The following is a 22,875-nucleotide window of genomic DNA, read 5'->3' on the forward strand; positions in this document are numbered from 1 at the left end:
GGATGTCCAAGACGTGCATGCCATTTTTGAACAGAAACTCGAACACCTACGAAAGCTGTAAATGGATATGAAATTTGTCCACCGCCACCTGAAAACGGGTATAAGTCGTTCTCACATCTCCCTCGAAAAAGCGTCTTCCGGGTCTTGAGGTCCTTGACAAGAAAGAAATGTGGAAATATTAATAAACAACAGCCATTGTCTAATGTGAATTTATGGGCAGAAATTATACTAGTTGAGGCTTTACGACAGTGTAGGATGTCTTGTAACTTAAATGAGCAAGCGTTAGTATGAAGTTTATTAGAACCATAATGTGAGATCAAAATACCAGAATCATTACCTACACCACCAACACCATCATTACCATTATATTCCTTCGAGTATACCATTTTTTGCAAATCTGGAGTGATATGCGCATTAGCTCCTATGTCTAATAACCAATTGCCATTTTGTTGTTTGTTGAGAGTAATAAGGGACGACACCATTGCAGAAAAATGTTTAGCAGGGATGTGGCCTTCAAACACAACATTCATCCATTGATAACAGTCAAGAGCCGGATGGCCAGGTTTGCCACATGTTTGGCAAATAATTAGCTCACCATTGGAAGCACAGCGATCACCATTCCCAGAAGCAAGTCGCAGATTATTATTTGAACAAGGATTGAAGCCTCGTTGAAAGGAACCTGCACCACAGTTTGATAGAGAAGAGTCGTGACCAACACCATGACCGCGACATCCACCTCAACCTCTTGCAGCAACAAAAGCATTAATAGGATTCTGTTCCACCACAGGGGTAGCGTGCTCCAACATTCTTCCTTCAGTGGTCAGCAATAGCGCCTCAGGAGTCAGATACGTGATAGGTGTATTACGAGCCTGAGCAGCACTAACTGTCATCTCAAAAGCTGGACCAAGATTGTTCAACATAATCTGTCCTAACTCATCATCACTCACAGGTTGCCCGGCGAGGGCAAGGTTGTTGGCAATCACATTCATGCGATCCAAGTAGTCTGCCACAGAGAGATCACCTTTCTTTGTTTGAGCAATTCATTCCGGAGAAACAAAATTCTATTCTGTGAAGAAGAAGCATACCTCTGCTCAAGAGCTTCACAAGTCGCTCGAACACTTCGCTTGCTAGCCACGACAGATAAAATTGACGCAATAAGAGAGCCATTGATCCAACTGAGGATCATTTGATCCTGTTGCATCCAGGAGGTATAGGCAGGATTAACAGTTGCCACACCAGGCAAGTGCTTAGGGGTACACACGACAGTGCCATCAACATACCCCATTAAATCTCGACTTTTGAGAATATGAAGGATTTGGGCCAACCACAGTGGATAGTTGGTCCTGTCTAGCTTGATGTTGACCACAGTAGTCATGGAAGAAAAGGGATGGGTGAGATTGTTTGAGGGGACAGGAGTGGAAGGTTGAGAGAAAGTACCATTGTTGTCAGCCATTGGAAGCGAGTAAAAAAAAATGATCGTTTGTCGTTAGACAATAGGGCTCAATACCATGTAAAACTTAATAACACAAAGGTTTCAGTTCAGTTGCATACCCATCAATGCATGGGATGCCTGTATTTATAATTATTGACAAATTACAATCAGAGTTTGAACTATCCCTATTTACATGGAAATTCAAAATTCAAAAGTAACAATTGATATCCACAGAGATTACAACCAGTTTTAGTTAAAAGAATAATTCAAAAGGAAGTCCTATAAACAAGGAGATAAGACTCCTAAGCACAGGACGTCTTCAGGAACCGTTGGTCACCACCAAAGTTGACTTCGTCTAACAGTTTTAGGGAAAGCCTACGGAGCATATGCAAGAGTGTTGTTTGCCTCAACCTACATGGAAAATGTTATTAACCCAGAGGGTTGGTCAGCATGGCATCATTCTGGTTCTGGGTAAGTTTTCTCACTCTAATAGTCACCTCCTGAGGAAGTGGCATATTGAACAAATACAGCTTCTTTCATTGACCAAGATGGATGGTTGGAAATACAACCACACTAAGCAAGGTTTAAGTAAAACTAAAACGCAGCTAGCTAGCTCCACACAAGTGGTTATTATGGTCATGAGATGTATTTGTTGTAATACGTCTTGTAAATGGAGTGAAAAGAACATTTCCATCGTGTTTATTTATGATATGTCACCAAATATTAGGTCAGAAACAGCTAATGTGAGAGAATTAATGAACAGAACTCGAGTGAATAAGATTTCTGGATTGAGTTGGATTAAGTCATAGAAATGTGTAAATGGGAAATCAAGCCTCCTTGTGCCATTCTACAGAACTAATCATAGTTTGAAGGACTACTGCCATTGATGAAGTTAATACTTCCGTGATCAACGATTAAGATGTAGCAGTAAAAGGGTGAGCTGAAGCGGCAACTCTCTCCGTCGTCTCATCGTCCAATGTTTATCTATGCATAGGCCAATAAAACTGCACATAATGCAAGACTAATTTCTAACATATTTTTTCCTTTATTTTCGATGCAAACATCTAACATATACTCTTACATTTCTTTCGTCTGGCCATACCACCATAAGATATACATATTTCGAGTTCCTACATCAATGGTTCATGCATTGAGAAAACGGTCCTTAGCCCACAGAAACAATGTTTCAATGACTTTAGGGAAAATACAATTGGATTTCCTCTTATCTATCATTAACAAGAAATAATTTGCAGGTACCGACTGGTTTGTCTCGACTCTTGACAGCAACAAATTTGAAGCATGACATTGCCTTGCTCTCCCACATCATTTTCTGTAACTCACTTAGCAGGAGGAGCTCTATGATAAGCTGGAATAGTAGCAGGAAAGAAGGTTTGTCTTACTCCTTCCGCCTTGATGATGGGGAATATAATACCCGATGCACTCTGGCAAAAGGAAAACGCTCTTTGTTAAGAATCAGAGAAACTAATTGAAATCATGTATACTGTATACAATGACGGCCATAGGATCTACTCAGTTAGAAAATTAGGTATCTAGCTCATATGAAGGTTCATATATAAAGCTTCACCTTGAGATGCAAGGTACTTGTAAGAACAAACCAAACGGCTTCACATTGTATACAATTTTTGTTCAAATAATGAAATTTTGTTCTTTGATTAGACGTTATGGCAATTGACAATATCAAATGCGATTCTAATCAATACTATTGTTCTTACTATGCTCTAAAAGTATGAACCACACAAAACATGATTCAATATTCAATGACCATCAAGGAAATTAAGGGGAAAAGAAAAACCTACCAAAAGTAATCTAGCTCCAAGCCGCATGCGTTTTAGTGAAGGAAATGGTAGTAGCAAACGACCAACACCATATACCGCCACAGAAAAAAAGTGAAGGACTAAACTCAATGGACGAGGGTTTAGACCAGAAAGCAAAGCCACTGGTCCCGTTGAACAGACACCTCCAAGGCTGAGATAGTCAAAACATGCTTGGCGCATCTCTGTCCTTGCTTCATCAAGGGAGGCAGAGAACACCTTGTATAGGGCACCTGCTAAGGTATTTATTGTAGATGCAACCGGCTGTAAAAACAACATCAAATGTCAGTAGGATGAATAAGTAGTGTGATAATAATCTCTATTACAAGCAATGCAACTATGAAATCAATTGTTATGAAGCCTAACAGGAAACAGAACTGAAACAGTTCGATTTCACGTGTTCAGAATTATTCTTTTCCAGAGGAATCATGTTTAAAGTAATCATTCTTACTGTAACTTTCGCAAGGTATAAAAAGATTCTAGGTATTTGCACAGTGATATTAAGCAGTAACACATGAGCAACAGAGCTTACCTTTCGCAAGGTATAAAATGATTCTAGGTATGTGCACAATGAAGCTGCATCATGTAGGTCATGCAATGGCTTAAGAAGATCCCTGAGCACAACAATATCTGACAGTGCCACAGTCATTCCTCCGCCAGTTAAAGGATGACGCATATTGAAAGCATCGCCCAGCAAAAGAGCTCCTGGAGTTGGATGTGGACTGGCAGGCATGCTTCTGTTTGGCATTGTTCTAATATTTCCTTTATCAATTGCAGCAATGAAGGCATCATAAAGTTCAGGTGGAACCTAAAACAGATCTTTTCTTCATTAATTCATAGAAGCAAGAAACCAACTCAGGCCAAAAAGGAACAAAGAACCTACTGTCAACAAAATAAGACCAACCAAAATGTTTCAATGTTGAAATTAAGAATTCTAGTTTTGAAATTGAAAGTTACCTGTGGAGCCACCACATTCTTCAAATAATTGGCCAACGCACCATTGGCAATTGGAGGTACCCTTTGCCCGGGTACATCAACCAAACAACGGACTTCTGTACTGCTGATTTGATAAAACAGGATCGGAGAGGGATCTCCTAGAATAACATGCCCATGATTTGCAAATGGGAGTTTGCAATTTTGCAAGATTAGTCCTACAAAGCAAGAGGGTACTTCTACCTGTGAAAAAAGAAGATTGACATTATCTGTCAATGTAGAAAGTGTAAAGCGAAAAAGTCAATATTAATTCAAGACTGATAAGAGCATATTTATGAGACTTAGTTAGCTTGTTTTCTTGCATTTGCATAGTTAACTTCTATTTATTATAGTGACTTAAGCTATTTTCGTATGTTTGTAGGTCCAAATGGCAAAGTTGGCAAGAAAGGGCATTTTGGAGCATTTTAGAGTAGTTTTGGGCTTGGAATGGATAACATAAGTATGGAGCAAGGTGGATGGATGAATTTGAAGATCAAAAGAGGCTAGGAATGTGCTTAATATCTAGAGAAACAAATTTGGAAGCATTGAAGATGAGGAATCAGCTACAGAGAAAGAATATTATCCAAATTACCTTATCTTATCCAAACCTTATCCAATCTTATCTAACCTTATCTTATCTTATCCTAATCCTATCTTACCTTATCTCCAGCTGCAAGGGGATTCCTTATCACATTAAACCACTTCCCATCTGATTTAAGGAGTCCTAAAATCATGCAAACAAGTAACCCTTTCCCCCTAGGAATCTGCCGCACCTTTCTCTCCTTTTCCTCTTTGGTTTCTGCCATATAGCTGACCTTTTCCTTATGGATTTGAAGTGTTAAAATCCTTTTCCTAAGCTACTTTTGTGCCGCACCTAAGCCTATAAATATATGTCTATGCTGCATAATTCAATCACCACTATCTACCATCAGATAACCACACCATCCACCACACCTCAAGAGCCTAAATTCAGAAAATCTCATTTGTGCTGCAGCAAGGAAGGAAGAAGGAGCCACCTGGAGCCGTGCTTGCCATTCAAGACGTTGGATTGTTGGAGCGTTTCTAGGTGTATTCTATCTTTGTTTTCAATGTTTAAATTTAATTATCTTTGTTTAATTGCGAACATGAGGAGCTAAACTCGTTTTAGCTAGAGGAGACTTTGAAACCATGATTATATTTGCAACATGAATTGATTACCTCCAGTTGTGATTTCATAAATTGTGAATGCAATTTACTTAACTGTTTGATGAAGAATTTATTCTTGTACGTTGATTAAGGAGGCCTACTTAGTTTGCATGCATGAATTTGATGCTAGAATATAAGGGAGTTTCACCTAATCGTTAGGAACTTATATTCATAAGTAGTGGAGGTTGCTAGTCACAATCGTGTTAAGTAAATTCCTAGCAAAAGTATCATGCTGTTCATAGTTACGAATGCCTTGTCAATGCTTATGATTTTCACAAAGCTTAATTATCTTTGATTGTATCTCTATTATGCTGTTCATGTAGGGAGCTTTTGAAGAATAATTTGGTTGCCAATGCGTATCCCATCCAATTCAATGACTTAAGGAAAATCTGAGGGTTAATTAGTGATGTTCACGATTAATTTGGGGTACTGTCATTCATGGTTTAAAGAAAGAATAATTTGAAATCGATTTATGTTGCATATGTGTCATGTGTGGAGAAGGACCCTCTAGCTAGCTTATCACCCATCCATTCACCCCAATTTTGTGCAACTTAGTTTAATTTACAAACTATTTGTTTTTACCTTAATTTCTTCCAAAATCCAATCCCCCTTTAATTTAGTGTGTTAGATTAGTTAGAAACGTGTTTAAATCTGTCCAATTTAGTGTTTTGAGTCTTACTAGTCTAAAATTCGTCCAAATAACTCTTTAGAGTCTGTTTTGAGTCTATTTGCTAGTATTGTGCTGTTTAGAGCCTGTTTAGTGTGTTTGGAGTTTTTAGTGTCTAGTTGAGTGTTTCTAAGTCTAATTTTCTATTATTGAGTCTAGTTTAGTGATTTAGAGTTTAAATTGAGTAGATTAGCATTCCTTCTAATACCCGGCCTAAAACGATCCCTACTTTCATATACTACAATCATAGGGTTTTAATTTGAGTGTTAGAATATTTCACATCAAAGACGATTGGATATAGTTCAATCATAAATCTCGTCAATACTAATTCAAGACAATCGGATATAATTCAACCATTAATCTTCGTCGCTAGGAGTTGAAAGAATAACTGTATCTGCAGCCTAATTAGACCAAGTAATAGTTCAATTAAGGATTTGAGGAAGCAACTTTACCTGAGGCTTGCAAAGAGTGCGGCGCAGATTTGAGAAGCAACCATCACAAACAATTGTAAGAGGAGCGTAAACTTTAAGTTCTTGACCATCCTTAAGTTTGTATTGAACCCCTTTAATTGTTCCATTTTCTTCAAGCAGGGATGTGACAGTACCTTGCTCCAGTTGTACACTGAAAAGAAAACAAAACACAAGAGGATGCATTAGAAAAAGAGGAAGCTTCATTGAAAAAATGCGGATTATTTAACATAAAGTCATGTGTCAAGGAATCGAGCAGGATAACAAAATAAGCATTCAAATGAGAAGGCAAGAAACCTTACTTGGGAAGCTTGGCAACTTTTTCTCTCATCCTCTGTATGAATCGGCCATTGTGGAAACTTCTCCCCGCCACATCGGAGTGGAACTGTTCCAGAGGATAAGTCAGCCGAGTGTTCTTCCCATCCTTAAAAAGAGCGTATCCAACCACTCGCTGAGCATCAATTTCCTCCACACAATCTGAAACCAGTGCTCATTTATGTTGATGTCATGGTAAGATTTCACAACCCAAACCAATGCTAAGAAAAAGCAGAACATTCAACATTAAAACCAAAACCAATACTAAGAAATAGTAACTTTGGTTACCTTCAAGTCCCAACTCAATCAATTTCAGGTACCCTCCCGGCTGGAGAAGCTCACCAACAATTCGATCCGGCTCCGTTAGGTCTCTTTCAATCACATGAACACGTCTTCCCTCCTGGGATCAGCAGCAAACGAAGTAAGTTTCTACATTTCTACATAAACACCTTTACGGCTACGGCAACTGAATGGTCGTTAAAGGGCAAAGTAACGATCCTCTTTGTGAGGATGTTGGGATCCTCCGATCGTGTTAGTTAATCATATATCCTGTGGTCAAAACTCATTGTACATCGTGCAATTGGAAATCATCATAAATTTGGATCATCGTACATCATGCGACAAAAAATCATCGTAAATTTAGAGAGGATCCTCATTGCAAAGTAACATGTATATAATTTTTAAAATTTGTGAAAGAACAATGATGAAAAAGAGCGGTCCATCCCAAGTGTTAGCCGTTGTAATTAAAAAATAATAATGCATTTTTATCTTACAATTTTTATAATAAAAAAATTAATTTCTTAATTTTATATTGAAAAATATATGTATTCATAATGAACTGTCGATTTGCTCCACACATTTGAGCATGCAAGTATTATTTACTATACTAAATTATAGAAAGGTGTTGATTTTTTATTTATTTGCAAAATCGATAAAAAAAAAAAAATAGAAAATGAAAACAAAATACAGGTGCGTCATCAACTTTTGTGAGTGCATGCCAAGATCGTGACTTTTCAATCTTTTAGTTAAAAGCAATGATATTCATACCATATTTTTGTATCATATTTTTATACTATTTTAGATGATATTTGACGTGGACAGTCACATCATTTGAATTAATCAGATTTTTAAATTTAGTTCATTATTTAATAAAATAATAATTAAGAAAAACTAGTTAATTAAATGATGATTGTGGTATACAAGGAGTCTTTCTTATTCATTTTTTCGGATTTTGTAAATTTTTCAAATGATGTGGCTGTCCACATCAAATGCTATTTAAGATGGTATAAAAATAGAGATAATATAAAAATAGGATATTAATAGCATTACTTGTTAGTTAATAGTAGTATTCGTAACACAAAAACAACCAAAGAAAACTTAATAAGCAAACACCTTCTTGCAAACCAAAAGCAAGTTTTCTCAATCTGACACGTTACTCTACCCACATTCACAAATAAACAAACAAAGCTGAATTTCCAATAAATAAATAAAACAATAAAAATTCAAATTTTGCTTTCTCGTTTTTTTTTTCTTTTCTTTTGTTTACCTTAGCGAGGGTAAGGGCGAGAGCACCGCCAGCAACGCCCGCACCGACAACGATGACGTCGGTGCCCGAGCCGTGAACTGGCGAGACTTCTCCGTCATCGAAGCAGTTCATACTTTTTTCTGGAACGTTCGTCGTATTATTGTTGTTTTGAGCCTTGCAGGCTTTGCTGTAATTACGGCGTCGGAGAACAGACAGAACGAGGAAACCTAAGAGGGAGGCGAAGAAGGTCAAGAGAACGTACGGATCAACAGCCACCATTCCCGCCATTTTAGAAGAAAACCCAGGTGACGAAAAGGAACGCCCAGATGAGAAAGAAGAAGGCCCAGATGGAGAAAAAGAAGAAGAAGAAGACAAGCCAGATGAACAAATGCAGGAGTGGGGTGCAACTAGTAGTTTTGGGTGTTCTTGTGGTGGGTGTGGTGGTTGGTTTAGAATTATGGGAGGAGAGAGAGAATGGAGGGGGATGAGAGTTGTGGTTATGGAGGTGAGAATGCTTCTGTGAATTCGAAATAATTGTTGTGGCTGAGGATGGAGAAGGGATGTGGGCGTTTTTTGGGGGGGGGGGGGGGGGTGTGGGGGTGGGTGGTGTGGGTGGTTTGTTGTACCATTTTTGGGTTGGTTGGGGAATTGAAGGCTCATTTATTTCGTATGTGATTATTGATAGTGTCTAGTCATTTGGCTTTGATTATGATAGTTTTGGGTGTTCTTGTGGTGGGTGTGGTGAAAGGTGAGAATGCTTCTGTGAATTCGAAATAATTGTTGTGGCTGAGGATGGAGAAGGGATGTGGGCGTTTTGGGGGGGGGGGGGGGGGGGGGGAGGGGCGGGGGGTGGTGTGGGTGGTTTGTTGTACCATTTTTGGGTTGGTTGGGGAATTGAAGGCTCATTTATTTCGTATGTGATTATTGATAGTGTCTAGTCATTTGGCTTTGATTATGATACTTCCAATTAGACATGTAACTTCGTAAAGTGTTGCCAGCTTCTACGACTCTAGACTACATAGGAGGAAGACTTGTATGGAACGAATTCACAATTTAATTAAATAATGCATTATTATACTTCGATTTTTTTTCACATAGCAATGTACTAGTGAAATGCTATAATAACTCTATTTACGCAAGTTACTCTCTTAAATGAATGAAGTTTTTAGACTTGTATTACTTACCTTTTGGGAAAACTTTAGAAGAGAAAGACTTGTCCATTAAGAAAAATGAAATATTAGTTGTAGAAGTTCGTAGCAATTTTTGCTCAATGGAATATGGATAAAAAAAAATAAAAATGAAATATTAGTTGTAGAAGTTCGTAGTACTAATTTGTTGTGTAGATGACGCTTTACTGCGGTGGTTTTTAGCAATTATGTTTATATATTATGTTCCGGATTCGATCTTTATTGATTTTCTCTTCCTCTAACAATTAATATCTAACTCACTATTGTGGATGCAAATTTCTTCCTCATTGTTCTTGGACAAAATTGCACTTACAAAACAAATAACACCTTAGGTCAAGGCCAAGAGCCTCACACACCCACGATGAATGGGGGAGGGGGGGGTTTGGCTGAAGAACCTCCGATGCCAAAGTTAGAATTTTGATGGAAAAGTGTTTGGAGAATTTAGAGAATTTAGCAAGAGAATTGGAATTGAGTTTTGGAGAGAATGAGAGTGTTTATATAGCAGTGTGGCCGGCCACCTTGGGAGGAGATGGGCCGGCCACTTGGATGGATTTGTGGGTCAAGTTCATGATTTGTGTTTAATTAGCAAATTAATTGAATAATTAATCAATTAATTAGCTAATTAATATAATAAAAAGGGAATGATTTAGGGGTTACCTTGTGGAGAAGATATAATGAGGGAAGGATGAAATAGGTTATAAATAAATACCTATTTGGGCACTTTTGACTTGATTGAGGGTTGATCGTCCACTGGTCTCACGTAGGAATTCCAATGTGCCTCGAGGGTCATTTTGACCTTTTAACCCAAAAATCCACGTGTCGTCTCTTGATTATTTTTGGCTCCACAAATGCCCCCACTCCTGTTAGGCTGATTGTAGAAAAGGACAACAGGTGCAGAGATTTCCTTGCTTTGAGAAACATAGGATTTTTTCCTATTTTGATGTAGATTCCCTTTTTAACAGGAAAGTAGATCCTTCTAGGAAAGGGAAATAAATTTCTCTCAAACCTATTTAAGTCCACCTTAAGTGGATTATTAAATCAACTTTGTAGAGCGTTTTATTCTACCCTACAAGAGAGAAAAAGCTTAGAGGTTATTTGTTCCCCATCCTTTAGTAATCTTCTACATCTTGCTCGTGCAAAAGATCATCTTTCATTGTGTGCTTCATCTTCACACCACTCCTAGGTAAGAAAAATATAATTTTCTTGTCTTCTTAAATTTTTGGGAGCCTCGGGTTTAGGCTTGAGCCTGTGTCCGAGTGAGGGGAAAGACAGAGGCCGAGAGCTCTCTTGGGCCTTGGGGCCTGTTATGTTGTGCCCCTTTTTTATTTCTTTCTTTTTTTTTTTTTTTTTTTTTTTTTTTTTTTTTTTTTTTTTTGGGCAGCCCTCTAACGAATCCCTCTTGTATCTTTGTAGAATTTTTTCAAGGATGTCTTCCTCGAACCACAAGGATGACGATGGTGTGCCACAATTGTACCGTCAAGGCAGGTTTTTGAGCAAGGTTGGTTACTTCAAGGCCGCTCACTTCAAGATTAGCTTCGATGACTTGTTTACAGACTTCCTCGAGGCATATTGGCACGCCATTCCGTTGGGAGTGCGTGTGAAGTATGTTAAGGATGGTAACAGCCGTGACCCATGTGATGGGGCTTAAAGAGCCATCAAGTTCCACCCTTACTATTTTATGTTGGGGTTTACTTTTCCTATACCGCCTTTTTTTCAAGAAGTGCTTTGCTCCATGAGATGTGTCCCTACCCAATGTTCTCCGAATGCGATCCGTGTGATGGTGGGATTCCACAATCTAAGCCAATTCTTTGACTTCGATCTAACCGTCAACAAAATTTGGTACTTCTTTGACATAGGTCACATTGAGGGAGTTGGGCAGCTGCGATTTCGCCATAGGCTTTTTGATAACTCGAGCTAAGGAGATCATGACTGGGCCAAGGAGACTTTGGAGATAAGTAGAGAATGAGAGTCTAATTCTTCCCCTGAGCTGCATGTTCTAACGGTCTTCATATCCTATAAGTAAGCTGCTTTATCTCTCGACTACTTCGTATTTATGCTAAGCTGCTATTTAATTTTCTGATTGTCTTCCACTGCTTTTGTAGATTCGAAATTCAGCTCCACTCCTAAGACTTCTACAGATATGAGGAAAGTGCATGTTGCTTTGGGTATTCCCTCCGAGTACCGTGAGTGGCGTTGGCTGCTAAGTCCTCTCTGTTAGGAAAAATGTGGACTGCCCCCGAGAGAGGTGATAAAATGAATCAAGGCTAAGGCATTGGCTCGTCCTATCACTGTGGTGGAGCCTGCTATACATGAAGGTGGAAAAAAAGGTATTCCCCACGTGCTCAAGAAACACCTGCTGAGGAAAAGTTGAAGACTTCTTTCGTTGCTCGTGGGGGTTCATTGGCCGCTCAAGAGGCGCATGCTGAGAAGAAGCTGATGATTTTTTTCGCTGCTCGCTAGGATTCATTGGCTGCTTCTAAGCTTGTGATTGACGTGACTTCCTCTAAGGGCAAGAAAGAGGAGGTTGTTAGATCTGTGCTGGTGGTGCCTATCTTTCTGAAGGCTACTAGTTTGATTGATGATAGGATTGCCCAGTGCTGAAGTTCCTCTGTGCCTTCAGTGCCGAAGTTTATGCCAAAGCGTCTGCTTGGAGCTAAGTCTGGTTCACCTTTAAAGAGGCTTGCTACTATGAAGAGTGACAAGGTGCCTCTACCTGTTAAAGTAGGGCCAAAATATGTTCCCTCTGCTGCTGAGATCGACTCGTTTGCTGAGAAGAAAAAGACCGCTCGTGTAGGTAGTCTTGAGAAATCCACCAAGTCTGTTTTTGGGGGAGCTGCTATGATTTGTGCGCTTTTGAAACCATATTTACTCGAAGACATTGATGTATGTGCCAAGTTCATGGATGATGTCAAAGGAGTTGTTGGCCCAAGTTCCACGACCGAGTATAGGAGGACAGCTCTGCTGGCCTTGATACAGAAAATGACGATTCTGGTAGCCGAGTCTATGCTTCTTAATCAAAAGGATACCAAGGCTGCTAAGGAGGTGGCAAGAACTATGGCTGCCGAAGCTTACTCTTCGGCCGAGAAGGTCAAGAAATTGGAATTTGAGCTCGCTGCTTTAAAGGGGTCTAATATCTCTGCCCCCACTTCTCTGTAGCTTAAGACCTCTCGCCAAGAGATTGTACATTTGAAGACCAAGCTTAACGCGATCCACATAAGGTATGAAAGTGCAGAGAAAGAGATCGAGTGTTACATACCTCATATTCAAGATCTTGAGCGTGTCATTTCTGAATTCCACTCCGCTACTTATGCGTAGGATGAAGAACTGATCGCTGCTTACAACCAAGTGATCCACTTCAAGAAGCTTGTTGATAGGCTTGAGCCTCAAGTGTTGGAACTCCAAGTTGCTTTGAAGATCAACAACAATTTGAAGAGAGAAATGGAGAAGTTACAGCGGGTTCTTTATTGTCTGCTCGAGGAAAATGAGTAGTTAAAAGGTGAGAAGGCTGGGTTCGAGACTACGCTACTTAGAGTTAAGCTGACTTCTACAAGCTGGGTTATGTAGATTATCTCTTTGGGCAGCCATCTGACTTTGAGTTTTCTGGTAAAGACTTTGAGACCTTTTCTATCTTTCCAGAAGACTTGCTTGCCTTTACTTTTGAGTCTTCTATTGGTGAGGTAGCCAGATACTGCCGCTGCTAAGGGCATCACCGCTGTTGAAAGTGTGGTGACTAAGTAGTTATGGGATGTCCAAGCTGCTGAAGAGTAGTCATCTAGGTAGCCTTTAAGATTTTCTTTGTTTCCCTTGTTGCTTTTGCTTTGTTTGAACTCATTCGGTCTCTGCCAGTTGTTTATTAATGTTAGTAGAAATTTTAATAAACTTGTGTCCTTATCTTTTCTCTATATTCGCTTCTTTTGTTCATGCCCTAACCTATAGACTTTATTGACCAATGGCAGGCGTGCTGCTTTTCTATAAGTAGATATGCCTGCATAGCCTATGCAGCCAGCAGTGTTGGTGTAAAACTTTGCAATGTTGTTAGCCATAGGGTTGGCAGTCGGATACCTTACTTACAGAAGCAAACAAGTCTGCGTAACCACTAGGTTGTTAACCTTGACTTTCTTCAATTCAGTACGTTGTGTAGCAAGTACCACAACACTTTTAGAACTTGGTGTAGGTTGTTCCGCGCTTAGCAGTGGTGAAGCTTATTGACTACGTAACATGTCGGCAGTGGATAAGGCTTCGTATATGCACGCTAGCTTGTTTAACCTTTCATAAGAATGTGCAGTTGTATAAGTCTAGCGCGGCTTTACTGCTCAAAGGACAAGCCATAGGCAACTTCCGAAAATCGAAGGCTACCTGATAGGGATTTTTACCACTGCAAAAGTAGGGATAAAAACACACTTAAAAATACTTGCAAGAGAAGAAGGTAGTTGTAGTATAAACGGCTCAAGCAAGGTCGTTTTTCACAGGGATTGAATGAATAATTTATGCAAAACCAAATTCTTAGCTAATTATTTGAAAACAAAGATTGGAAAAAAGTTGATTTTATGAACTAGAATATTAAAAACAAATTTTAAATTAAAACAAATATATAACTTGACAAAGTAAAGAAAAACAAAAGAAAATAGTTTTGAAAACCAATTTGTAAAAACCTAGGATTCCGTCGTCCCCTTAACAATCCTATGTAGATTTACCAATTACTTATGAATTACACATGCAACTTTGAAGGTTAGGTTTTCCTTATGCATATTCTACTTATGGCATTCAAGCTAGAATGTATATCAAATATGCAATCCATCTGTGGCATTCAGATCAAATATAAACATGCATGACCATTACGCTTTTTGAAAACTCTTTGAAAAACCATGCAACCCCTAAGACGTGACATTCACCTAGGTGAAATTACAATTACAACTATCAATCACAAGAAGCAATACTCAATTCCCCGGTGGCATTCCGACCGAATTGCATCCAATTACTTATCTAAACATCATAATGGTAGCTAAGCATTAAGATATAAAGACAGTCTAAAGCACATTGATTAATAATTCAAAGTATGCATGCATAATATCATAAGCAATTAAATAAAGACTACATATTCATGCTAAGGCTCAAGGCATCGCCCTAGCAAACAAAAATTAGCTACTAGCAACCATAAAACAAAAGGAATTTATTGAAATAGGAAAAGGATAGAAAACACCTTGAAAATACAAAGCATCAAAGCCTAGCTAAATTCTCCATGTACTTTCCCCCCAATGTTGTGTAAAAAACCCTAATGGCTAACAAGCCTTATTTATACTACTAGAAAATAAAACCCTACCTTGAAAAGGTCTTAGAATAAAACTAGGAAACATAATTAAATCATAAAACAGAAAATGAAAGGTTTCCAATTTGAACTAGAATTCGGAGTTCTCAGAAAATCACACTTTTGTTCGTGCCCTAATCTATTTTGAAAGCTGAAGATGTCCCCTACAAATCCTTAGAAGGAATCTTCCTCAAAATATGCCATCTTGACCACCAAAATACCTAAAACGTCCAAAAATGTCAATTTAGGAAAGCTGCGCGCTGGGCCTTAATTTCATCGCCACGGTCAAACGGCCTGGTAGAAAAATCTGGAATTTTGATATAAACATTTTGAAAGGCACACAAACATCCTCCAATTCGAATCACTCCAAAATTCATCCGTTTGGTCACTTTTTTCTTCAGAGGAAGTCGAATGTCCTACATTGAAAATATAATCCAAAGTATCAAAATTCTACTAAAATAACCAATAAATTAATACTAAGATAAGGGTAAAATATATAATATAATATGGACTCATCACTACCTTAATGCACTTGGTAGCAACTTTAGGTTTCCAGGGCAGCCGTTCATGGGGCGTACTGCATAATATGCCCCCTTCATCTCTAAGGCCCAATTCTTCGCGGATTAGGCCAAGAGACCCAAAATTCTTCAGTTAGCTAAGCTTTGAAAAAGACCATTGTGGTTATTTCTAGGAATCCCAGCACAAGCCATTGTGCATCAAGTTATACTAGGGCAGCCAGGCTTATCCACATCTGGATATTCGAAGTGTATAATTTATCTTCCTGCTTTAGAGAGCAGACCTATATGGGTGTCAAGGAATTAGTTTACCCTATCACACTAGAGAGCATGGTTAGTCCCTTTGGAGGGTGCAATTCCTGCAGTGAGTCCCTAAGAAGAGCACGATCTTCTTTTGAAGTGCAAGAGAGATAAGTTGTTATAGACATGTAGTCGAGCCAAGTTGTAAATTATTTCTGAATTCCTCATTGAAAAACAAGTGAAATAAACGAATAACTTAGCTGTAAAAGACTGCACAACAACTGGATAATCATCGGCTTGCGAGGTGGTGCCCGTTGAGCTGCTTGAGTCTTCGAGTCTTGATATGGTGGGAGGTCACACGTGGTACTTCCTCAAGTTGTAGGCGTTCCATTGCTTCTCGATCCTTTTTTCCTTCATGGTGGCGAGGGTGTAATTACCTTTGCCGCCTACTCTACTGATCTTGTAAAGACCTTCCCAGATGGGATCCATCTTTTTGGAGCATTCTCTGCAGATAGTGATGAAGGCTTTTCTTAGGACTAGATCTCTGGGTTGGAATTGCCAGATTTTGGCCATTTTATTATAGCTGGATAGAAGCTGTTGCTGTTAGGCTACAATGCAGGTGATGGTCTGCTCGCGTTTCTCCTCTACCAGATCTAAGCTTATGGTCATCTCTTTTCTATTCTGCTCAATGCTTGGCAGTAAAGTGTTGATGCTTGGCACGATGATGTTGGGAGGAATGATTGCTTCCGAACCAAGTGCCAAAGAGAAAGGAGTCTCATCGGTTGTTCGTCTTTTGGTGGTGTAATATGCCTATAGACGTCTAGGGAGTTCATCTAGCCATTTTCCCTTCTTGTTGGTGAGGGATTTCTTGAGGCAGTCAATGATCGTCTTGTTGGATGCTTCGGCCTGCCCATTGCCTTGAGGATATCTCAGCGTGGACATGTGCTTCTTGATGCCATATTTTTGGAAGAACTTCGTCAAATCTTTGCCCACGAATTGCGGGCCGTTGTCGATGATGATGGACTGAGGGATACCAAATCGACAAATGATGTTCCTTCATATGAAGTGCATTATGTCTATCTGAGTCATGGTTGTCATGGGCTCTGCTTCTACCCATTTGGTGAAGTAATCGGTTGCCACGATCAGCATGCCTCTGCCCTCAGTTGCAAGCGACATAAGTCCTACCAGGTCGATTACCCACTGCATAAACCGCCAACGACTTGTCTGCGGGTGTAGTTCGCTGACAGGCAGTGTTGGTACCGACTTGTAGCGTTGGCAGCGGTCACATTTTTATACTAACTCTTTAGCATCTTTGTGCATGGTAGGCCAGTAGTAGCCTGCGTTAAGAGTCTTTTGTGCTAAGGATCGGCCTCCAAAGTGATTTCCACAAACACCTTCATGGATTAGAACCTTCAAGTCATCGAAAGGCGTTAAGCAACGAAAATGTGGTCCAGTGTAGGATCTTCGGATGAAAATGCCATTCCACATGCAGTAGCGTGCTACCTTTATTTGGAGCTTTCTAGACTCTAACTTTTCTGAGGATGTTGATAGCTTTCATTAGGTTGCGGATGTGGCCTGACCGTTGCTTGCCCTTTACCATGATGTCATCGACATAGACCTTCATGGTTACCCCAATTTGCTTTTTGAACATCATGTTTACTAACCTTTGGTAAGTGGTTTCTGCATTCTTGAGGCTAAAAGGCATGACCTTGTAGTAGTAGGTGCCTCGCTCGATCACGAATGAGATTTTCTCCTTGTTGAGCTTGTACGTGGCTATTTGGTTATAGGCAGAGTATGCATCCAAGAAGATGAGCAGCTGGTTCCCAGAAGTTGAATCTACTAGTAGATCGATCTGAGGAACCGGATAAAGATCTTTTGGGTATGGTTTGTTGAGGTCGGTGTATTCTACGCAAACCCTCCATTTGCCCTTCTCTTTCTTCACCACTAGCACAATGTTGGCAAGCCATGCTGAATGTGCAGCATTTTCTATGAATTTGGCCTCCAATAGCTTGTCAATTTTTGCTTCGATAATTGTTACTCGTTCGGGTGCGAAATGTCTTCTCTTTTGGATCACTGGTTTGGCAGCGGGGTCGATGTGCAGTGATAGAAGAATATTTAGGCGACTTAGCTAGCTTATTCTTGTGCATTTGTGCTATTATTTCTTAGTTAATGTCGTATTTCAACTAATTTTCGTGTATTTGTAGATTAAGTACCAAGAAAGTGCATTTTGGTGCATTTTGGAGCAGTTTTGGGCACTATGTGGATAGCTTGTATATGGACCAACATGGATGGACGAATTTGGAGTTCAAAAGGCTAGAAATCTGATGAGAAGATGAAGGAACTAAACTCAAGACAAAGTGGATAAGGAAGTAGCTCAAAAGAGGAAACATTATCCAAAATCTTATCCAACATTATTCAAAACCTTATCTTGTCTTATCCTATCCTAACCTTATCATGCCTTAATCCTAGTTACAAGGGGACCTAAATAGATATTTCTAGAACCTATTTCTAGAAGCATTCTCTTCTAGAAGCCCCAAATCAGCCACAAAGCTCATTCTTTCTAGAAACCCTACAAAGGTGGCGCCTATTCCCTTCTAGAAGGCCTTGCCTTGCCTTGCAAGCCATTCCCTCCAATATGTGCCGCACCCTCTAGGCCTTATCCTTGATTGATTCTGATTTTTAGGGCCTCATTCCTTATGGATTTGGGTTACACAAATCCTTTTATGAAACTAATTGGGTCAAACCCCCTCCTAAGTGGATTTAATCACCTATTGTCGAACCCTAGGGCCTTAATCCAATAAATCTGCTAAGTGTAACCCTAATCTAATTAACCCTAGGACTATATAAACATAATTTCAGCCACAATTTCGTAACACCCCCTTATGCTATTCAGAAACTTGTGCTGCAACACCCTAGCCTCCATTCTTCATCCTTCATCCACTCCACACACCTCCATACACAACCTGCCGCACTCTACCACCATAATCAGCCATTATTCATATCCTAAACAAGAACACACCATTCAAAACCCCCAAATCCACCACACACAACTTGTGCCACAGCAAGGAAGAGGAAGGGAAGCCTAGTTGTGCATGCCATTCAACCTGGAATTGCTGAAACATTTAGGGGTAATCTTTCTTGTGTTTTTCAATGTTTAATTTCAAGAATCTTTGCTTTGTGAGTATGAGGAACTAATCCCCTTTTTGCTAGGGGGAATTTTGAAACCATGGTTATATTTGCATTATGATTTGATTACTTCCAGTTGTGATTTCATGAATGGTGAATTCAATTTACTTATCTATTTGAATTAAAACTTGTTTGTGTATGTGGGTTGAGAGTGCACACTTAATTTGCATGCATAAATCTGATGCTAGGGTATAAGGAAACTTCACCTAATCGTTGGGAACTTATATTCATGAGTAGTTAAGGTTGTTAGTCACAATCATGTTAAGTAAATTCTTCGCATAAGTATCATGCGCTTTCATAGTTACGAATGCCTTGTCAACACTTATGATTTTCATAGAAATTAATGATCTTTTATTGCTTCTCTATTATGCGCTTTCATGTAGAGAACTTTTGAGGAATAATTTGATTGCAATGCGCTAATTCCATTCAAGTCAATGATCTAAGGGAAATCTGAGAGTTAATTTAAGCATACCTAATTAACTTGGGATGTTGAGGTTCATGATTCATTGAATAAGCAACTGGAGATTGTTTTGTATGCAAATATGCCATGTGTGGAGAAAGACCTCTTAGCTAAACCATCATCCACTTAATTCAATCAAATTCGTGAAATCTGCCTAGTTTTCAGTTCTTGTTTTGTTGATTTTATTTTCGTCCAAAACCAAATCCCCATTTATTTTAGAGTGTCTAACTAGTTAGAATGTGTTTAGATTGTGTTTTCAAGAGTTTTGAGTCAAGTTAGAACAAATTTCGTCCAATTTTGTGTTTAGAGTCAAATCTGCCCAATTTGTGTTTTTTAGGCAGTTTTGAGTGTTTTCAGCTGATTTTGAGTTTTGTGAACTTGTTTTGAGTCTTTTAAGTTGAGTTAAGTGTTTAAAAGCTTTGTTTTATCTATTTGAGTCAGTTTAAAGTGTTTAGCAATCCCTCCTAATCCCCGGTTTAAGAACAATCCCTACTTACTTATATACTACAATTGTCAAAAGAGGGTTACTTTTTTGTGTTAAGCTAATTTTTGCATCATGCAGCTTATGGCAAGCTATCTCGGGATCAATGCTAGGCATGTTGGAAGGTGACCTTGCAAAGACGTCTCGGTTTTTCCTAAGGAAAGCTGTGAGTTCTTCCTTTTCAGCTGGGCTTAGACGTGAACTAATTATAGCTATTTTTTTCGGCTGCTCCGGATTAAGAATGATGTCTTTGGCATCCTCTTCAGGTTTCCATCTTATCTCGTCTGCTTGGGTGCCATATTCTCAATCCACTTGTTGGCTAGTTGGTAGCTTCTTCGTCCCTTTGGACTTCGGTAGCCTCTACGGGGGTAAAGGTTCTTTTCTTTGACTCCTTTAATACTTGCACATTGCATTATCGAGATATGGCCTGGTCAGACTTGATCTTTCCGACTCCTCATCCTTCTGGGATGCGGAATCGGATTTATTGATACTTGACGGAAGTGATAGCATCCAGTTTGATTAACCAAGGTCTCCCAAGAATCCAATTGTAGGGAGATGGGTTGCTTACGATTGTGAACGCCTATTTTGAGACAACTAGTGATGTTTTCATGTCAAGTGTGATATGGCCAATGGCAGTTGAGGTGTGCCCATTGAATCTGGTGAGTACCTCTACTCGAGGTATGATTGTGTTTTCCAAGCCTATCTTTTGAATGACTGAGAGTTAAAGTAGGTTGACTATACTTCCATTATCAACCATCAATCTGTCAACTATGGTGTGGGCTAGTTGGACATATACTACTAGTGCGTCGTCGTATAGAAAATCGACGCCTTCTGCATCTTGCTTGGTGAAGCCAATGATGTATTCAAGTTGAGTGTCGACTACTTAGACTTGTGAGACTAGTAGAGCTTGCTGGATTTTCCTTTTTTTTGGAGTTGTTGGTGGCCCCCAAGTGCTCGAATTCGGTGAAGATGCCATTGATTCGAATTGTTTTGGTTGGCGGATCTTCTTCGTCGTCTGCGTTCCTTCTAGGCTACGCAACTGGCTTGTTCAAGTATATTGACCTTGCCTTCTTTCACGAGCTTCTCTAGGTAGTTCTTCCAAGTGTAGCAGTTGTCGATTGTGTGACCAGGACCTCGGTGCAATGTGCAGTCTATGGTGTGATCCAACTTGCAAGTATCTCCCTTTTGATTGTTTCAAAAGCTTGAACCATAGCTTATTCTTGATGTCGCGAAGGATTTGGTGGATCGGAATTGAGAACTTAGAGTAGTTCTTGGTTGTCAAGCCTTTTTTGGTCTTGGGTCAGTCCATACTTTTGCCCTACTGCCTGTTTTTGCTGGACTACTTCTCGTCCTCCTTCCTTTGAGCCACTACTGACTCTTTTCGAGGTTGCTCGGGTACCTTGTCTGCTCGTTGAGCCTCATCCCAAAGTGCATGCTTCTCTGCCAGAGCAAATGAGTCTATTAGAGTTAGAGATCTTTTTTCATGATCATTTCTCCGAACAATGGGTGGTTTGCTGGGAGTCCTTTTTGGAAGGCTGCACTTGCTATTAAGTCGTCGCATCAGACGATCCTTGCCTTCTCTGCTTTGAACCTCTTCACATATTCTCAAAGCGACTCTATTGGGTTTTTCTTCACGTTGAACAAGTGGTCGAACTTTTTCTTGATCGAGTGGTTAAATGAGTATTCATTGGTGAAAACCAAGGAAAGATCATCAAAACTTCATATAGATCGTGGCGGCAAGGTGTGAAACCAATCTTGCACCTTGCCTTGTAAAGTGGTGGCGAATATTTGCACATAAGATCATCATTGTTTTGATAAATGATCATCATGCTTCGGTAGTGCTTCAAGTGTCTTTCTAGATCTCTATCTCCTTTGAAAGATGTGAAATGTGGCATGTTAGACTTTCGTGAAGGCTTTGCCTGCTCAATCTTTTTTGTGAATGGTGACTTGCTTATGTTAGTCATAACCCGTAGTAGTGCTTCATCGACCACTTCGTTGCGTTAGAAATCAAGCAATCATTCATTAAGAAGCCTCTTTACCTCTTCCTGAATTTTCCTTTGTTGGGGTAGCGGAGATCTTGGCTAGCCCTAGTCTTGACCTGCTGGTTTAGGCTACTCTTCTGCATACTCAGCTCGTTTATGCCGCGGCTACGGTGCGTAAGGTAAATTCCTAGCAGACGAGGAATTTCTTCGCAAACTGTTGGCTGAACTTGAGCTAGATTGAGTGACTGCTTCTCTTCGTCCATTGTGCTACCTATTCCGATGAAATATGGAAGATGCTCCTTACGGGCCTAGCAGCGAATAAACGCTTCGCCTAGAAAGCTGCTCATGTTGATCATCGAAATATGGTCCCAACTGTGAATGTATACTCGTTCGTGGCCCTAGTCAAGAGTGCACGCTCCTCCACGCGCTAAGATAGGAGTATACACTATCTCGGGGGCCCAATCAAGAGTGTACATTGCCCGAACGCTCAGTTTGTGGCTGGTCGAGTGGCTACTTGTCGAGACACTGCTGGAGAGATTCCTCGTCTGCCCTTATCCTACATCGGGACACCTCGTCTAGGGCACATTGGATCTCGGTAAGCTACAAGAGATGATTCATCAAGGTCGTATGTTGTGCAAGGGCACTTGTCAACTTTATAACTTGTCGAGACAAGTGTTGTTTGTCATTCGGATTAGAAGAGCTTGGAAGGAATACGCTTCCTTGAGCAGTGGAAGGGTGGTAGACTCCGGGCATAAGATTTGAGTTGGGAAATGTCAAATCTATTGTGCAGTATAACGAAAATGCTCGCAGCTCAATCGTAGGTCCGAAAATTTGAAGCCAGGATGGTTGGACTAATCTTAGGCCGGCTTAGGCTGCTTGGAAGATCGCGGGAGTAGGCTAGGCCACCAGAATGGGTTGGTCGGCGTGTGGCACAAGTGGGTGCGAGGCTTGGGCTCGGCTTGGCAACGCATTAGGCTCGCGTTAGATTTAGGCGACACAGGTCAGCTCGGTTAGGGCTTGGACCCTTGAGGGTTGAAGTGGCATGGCTCGGGCAGTGGTTGTGGCGCCATGAACCTTGTTGTGGGTGGCCACCGTGATGCTTGCCACGGTGGTGCCTCGTGGGG

At 40.0% G+C, this 22,875-nt stretch overlaps 1 protein-coding gene across 1 annotated transcript; it reads right to left on the minus strand.

The window, feature by feature from the left end:
- Positions 1–2,454: 2,454 nt before the first annotated feature.
- Positions 2,455–8,978, minus strand: LOC137711479 (squalene monooxygenase SE1). The gene is made up of 8 exons (XM_068450728.2): positions 8,417–8,978; positions 7,159–7,270; positions 6,858–7,032; positions 6,541–6,709; positions 4,222–4,440; positions 3,797–4,072; positions 3,250–3,528; positions 2,455–2,874 (listed from the first exon to the last, which is right to left on the minus strand). The coding sequence occupies exons 1-8, from the start codon at positions 8,681–8,683 to the stop codon at positions 2,770–2,772; spliced, it is 1,602 nt and encodes a 533-aa protein (XP_068306829.2). The 5' UTR covers positions 8,684–8,978; the 3' UTR covers positions 2,455–2,769.
- Between the last annotated feature and the right edge of the window lie 13,897 nt (positions 8,979–22,875).

The sequence above is a fragment of the Pyrus communis genome, chromosome 15 (assembly GCF_041283825.1).
Source record: "Pyrus communis isolate YQ-2024b chromosome 15, ASM4128382v1, whole genome shotgun sequence".
NCBI lineage: Eukaryota > Viridiplantae > Streptophyta > Magnoliopsida > Rosales > Rosaceae > Pyrus > Pyrus communis.

Coding starts and splice junctions, on each gene's coding strand:
- LOC137711479 (XM_068450728.2), bottom strand. CDS start 8,683: ATGGCGGGAATGGTGGCTGTTGATCCGTACGTTCTCTTGACCTTCTTC. Junction 6,710..6,857: donor AAAGTTGCCAAGCTTCCCAA/GTAAGGTTTCTT, acceptor TTTTCTTTTCAG/TGTACAACTGGAGCAAGGTA. Junction 4,073..4,221: donor AGAATGTGGTGGCTCCACAG/GTAACTTTCAAT, acceptor GATCTGTTTTAG/GTTCCACCTGAACTTTATGA.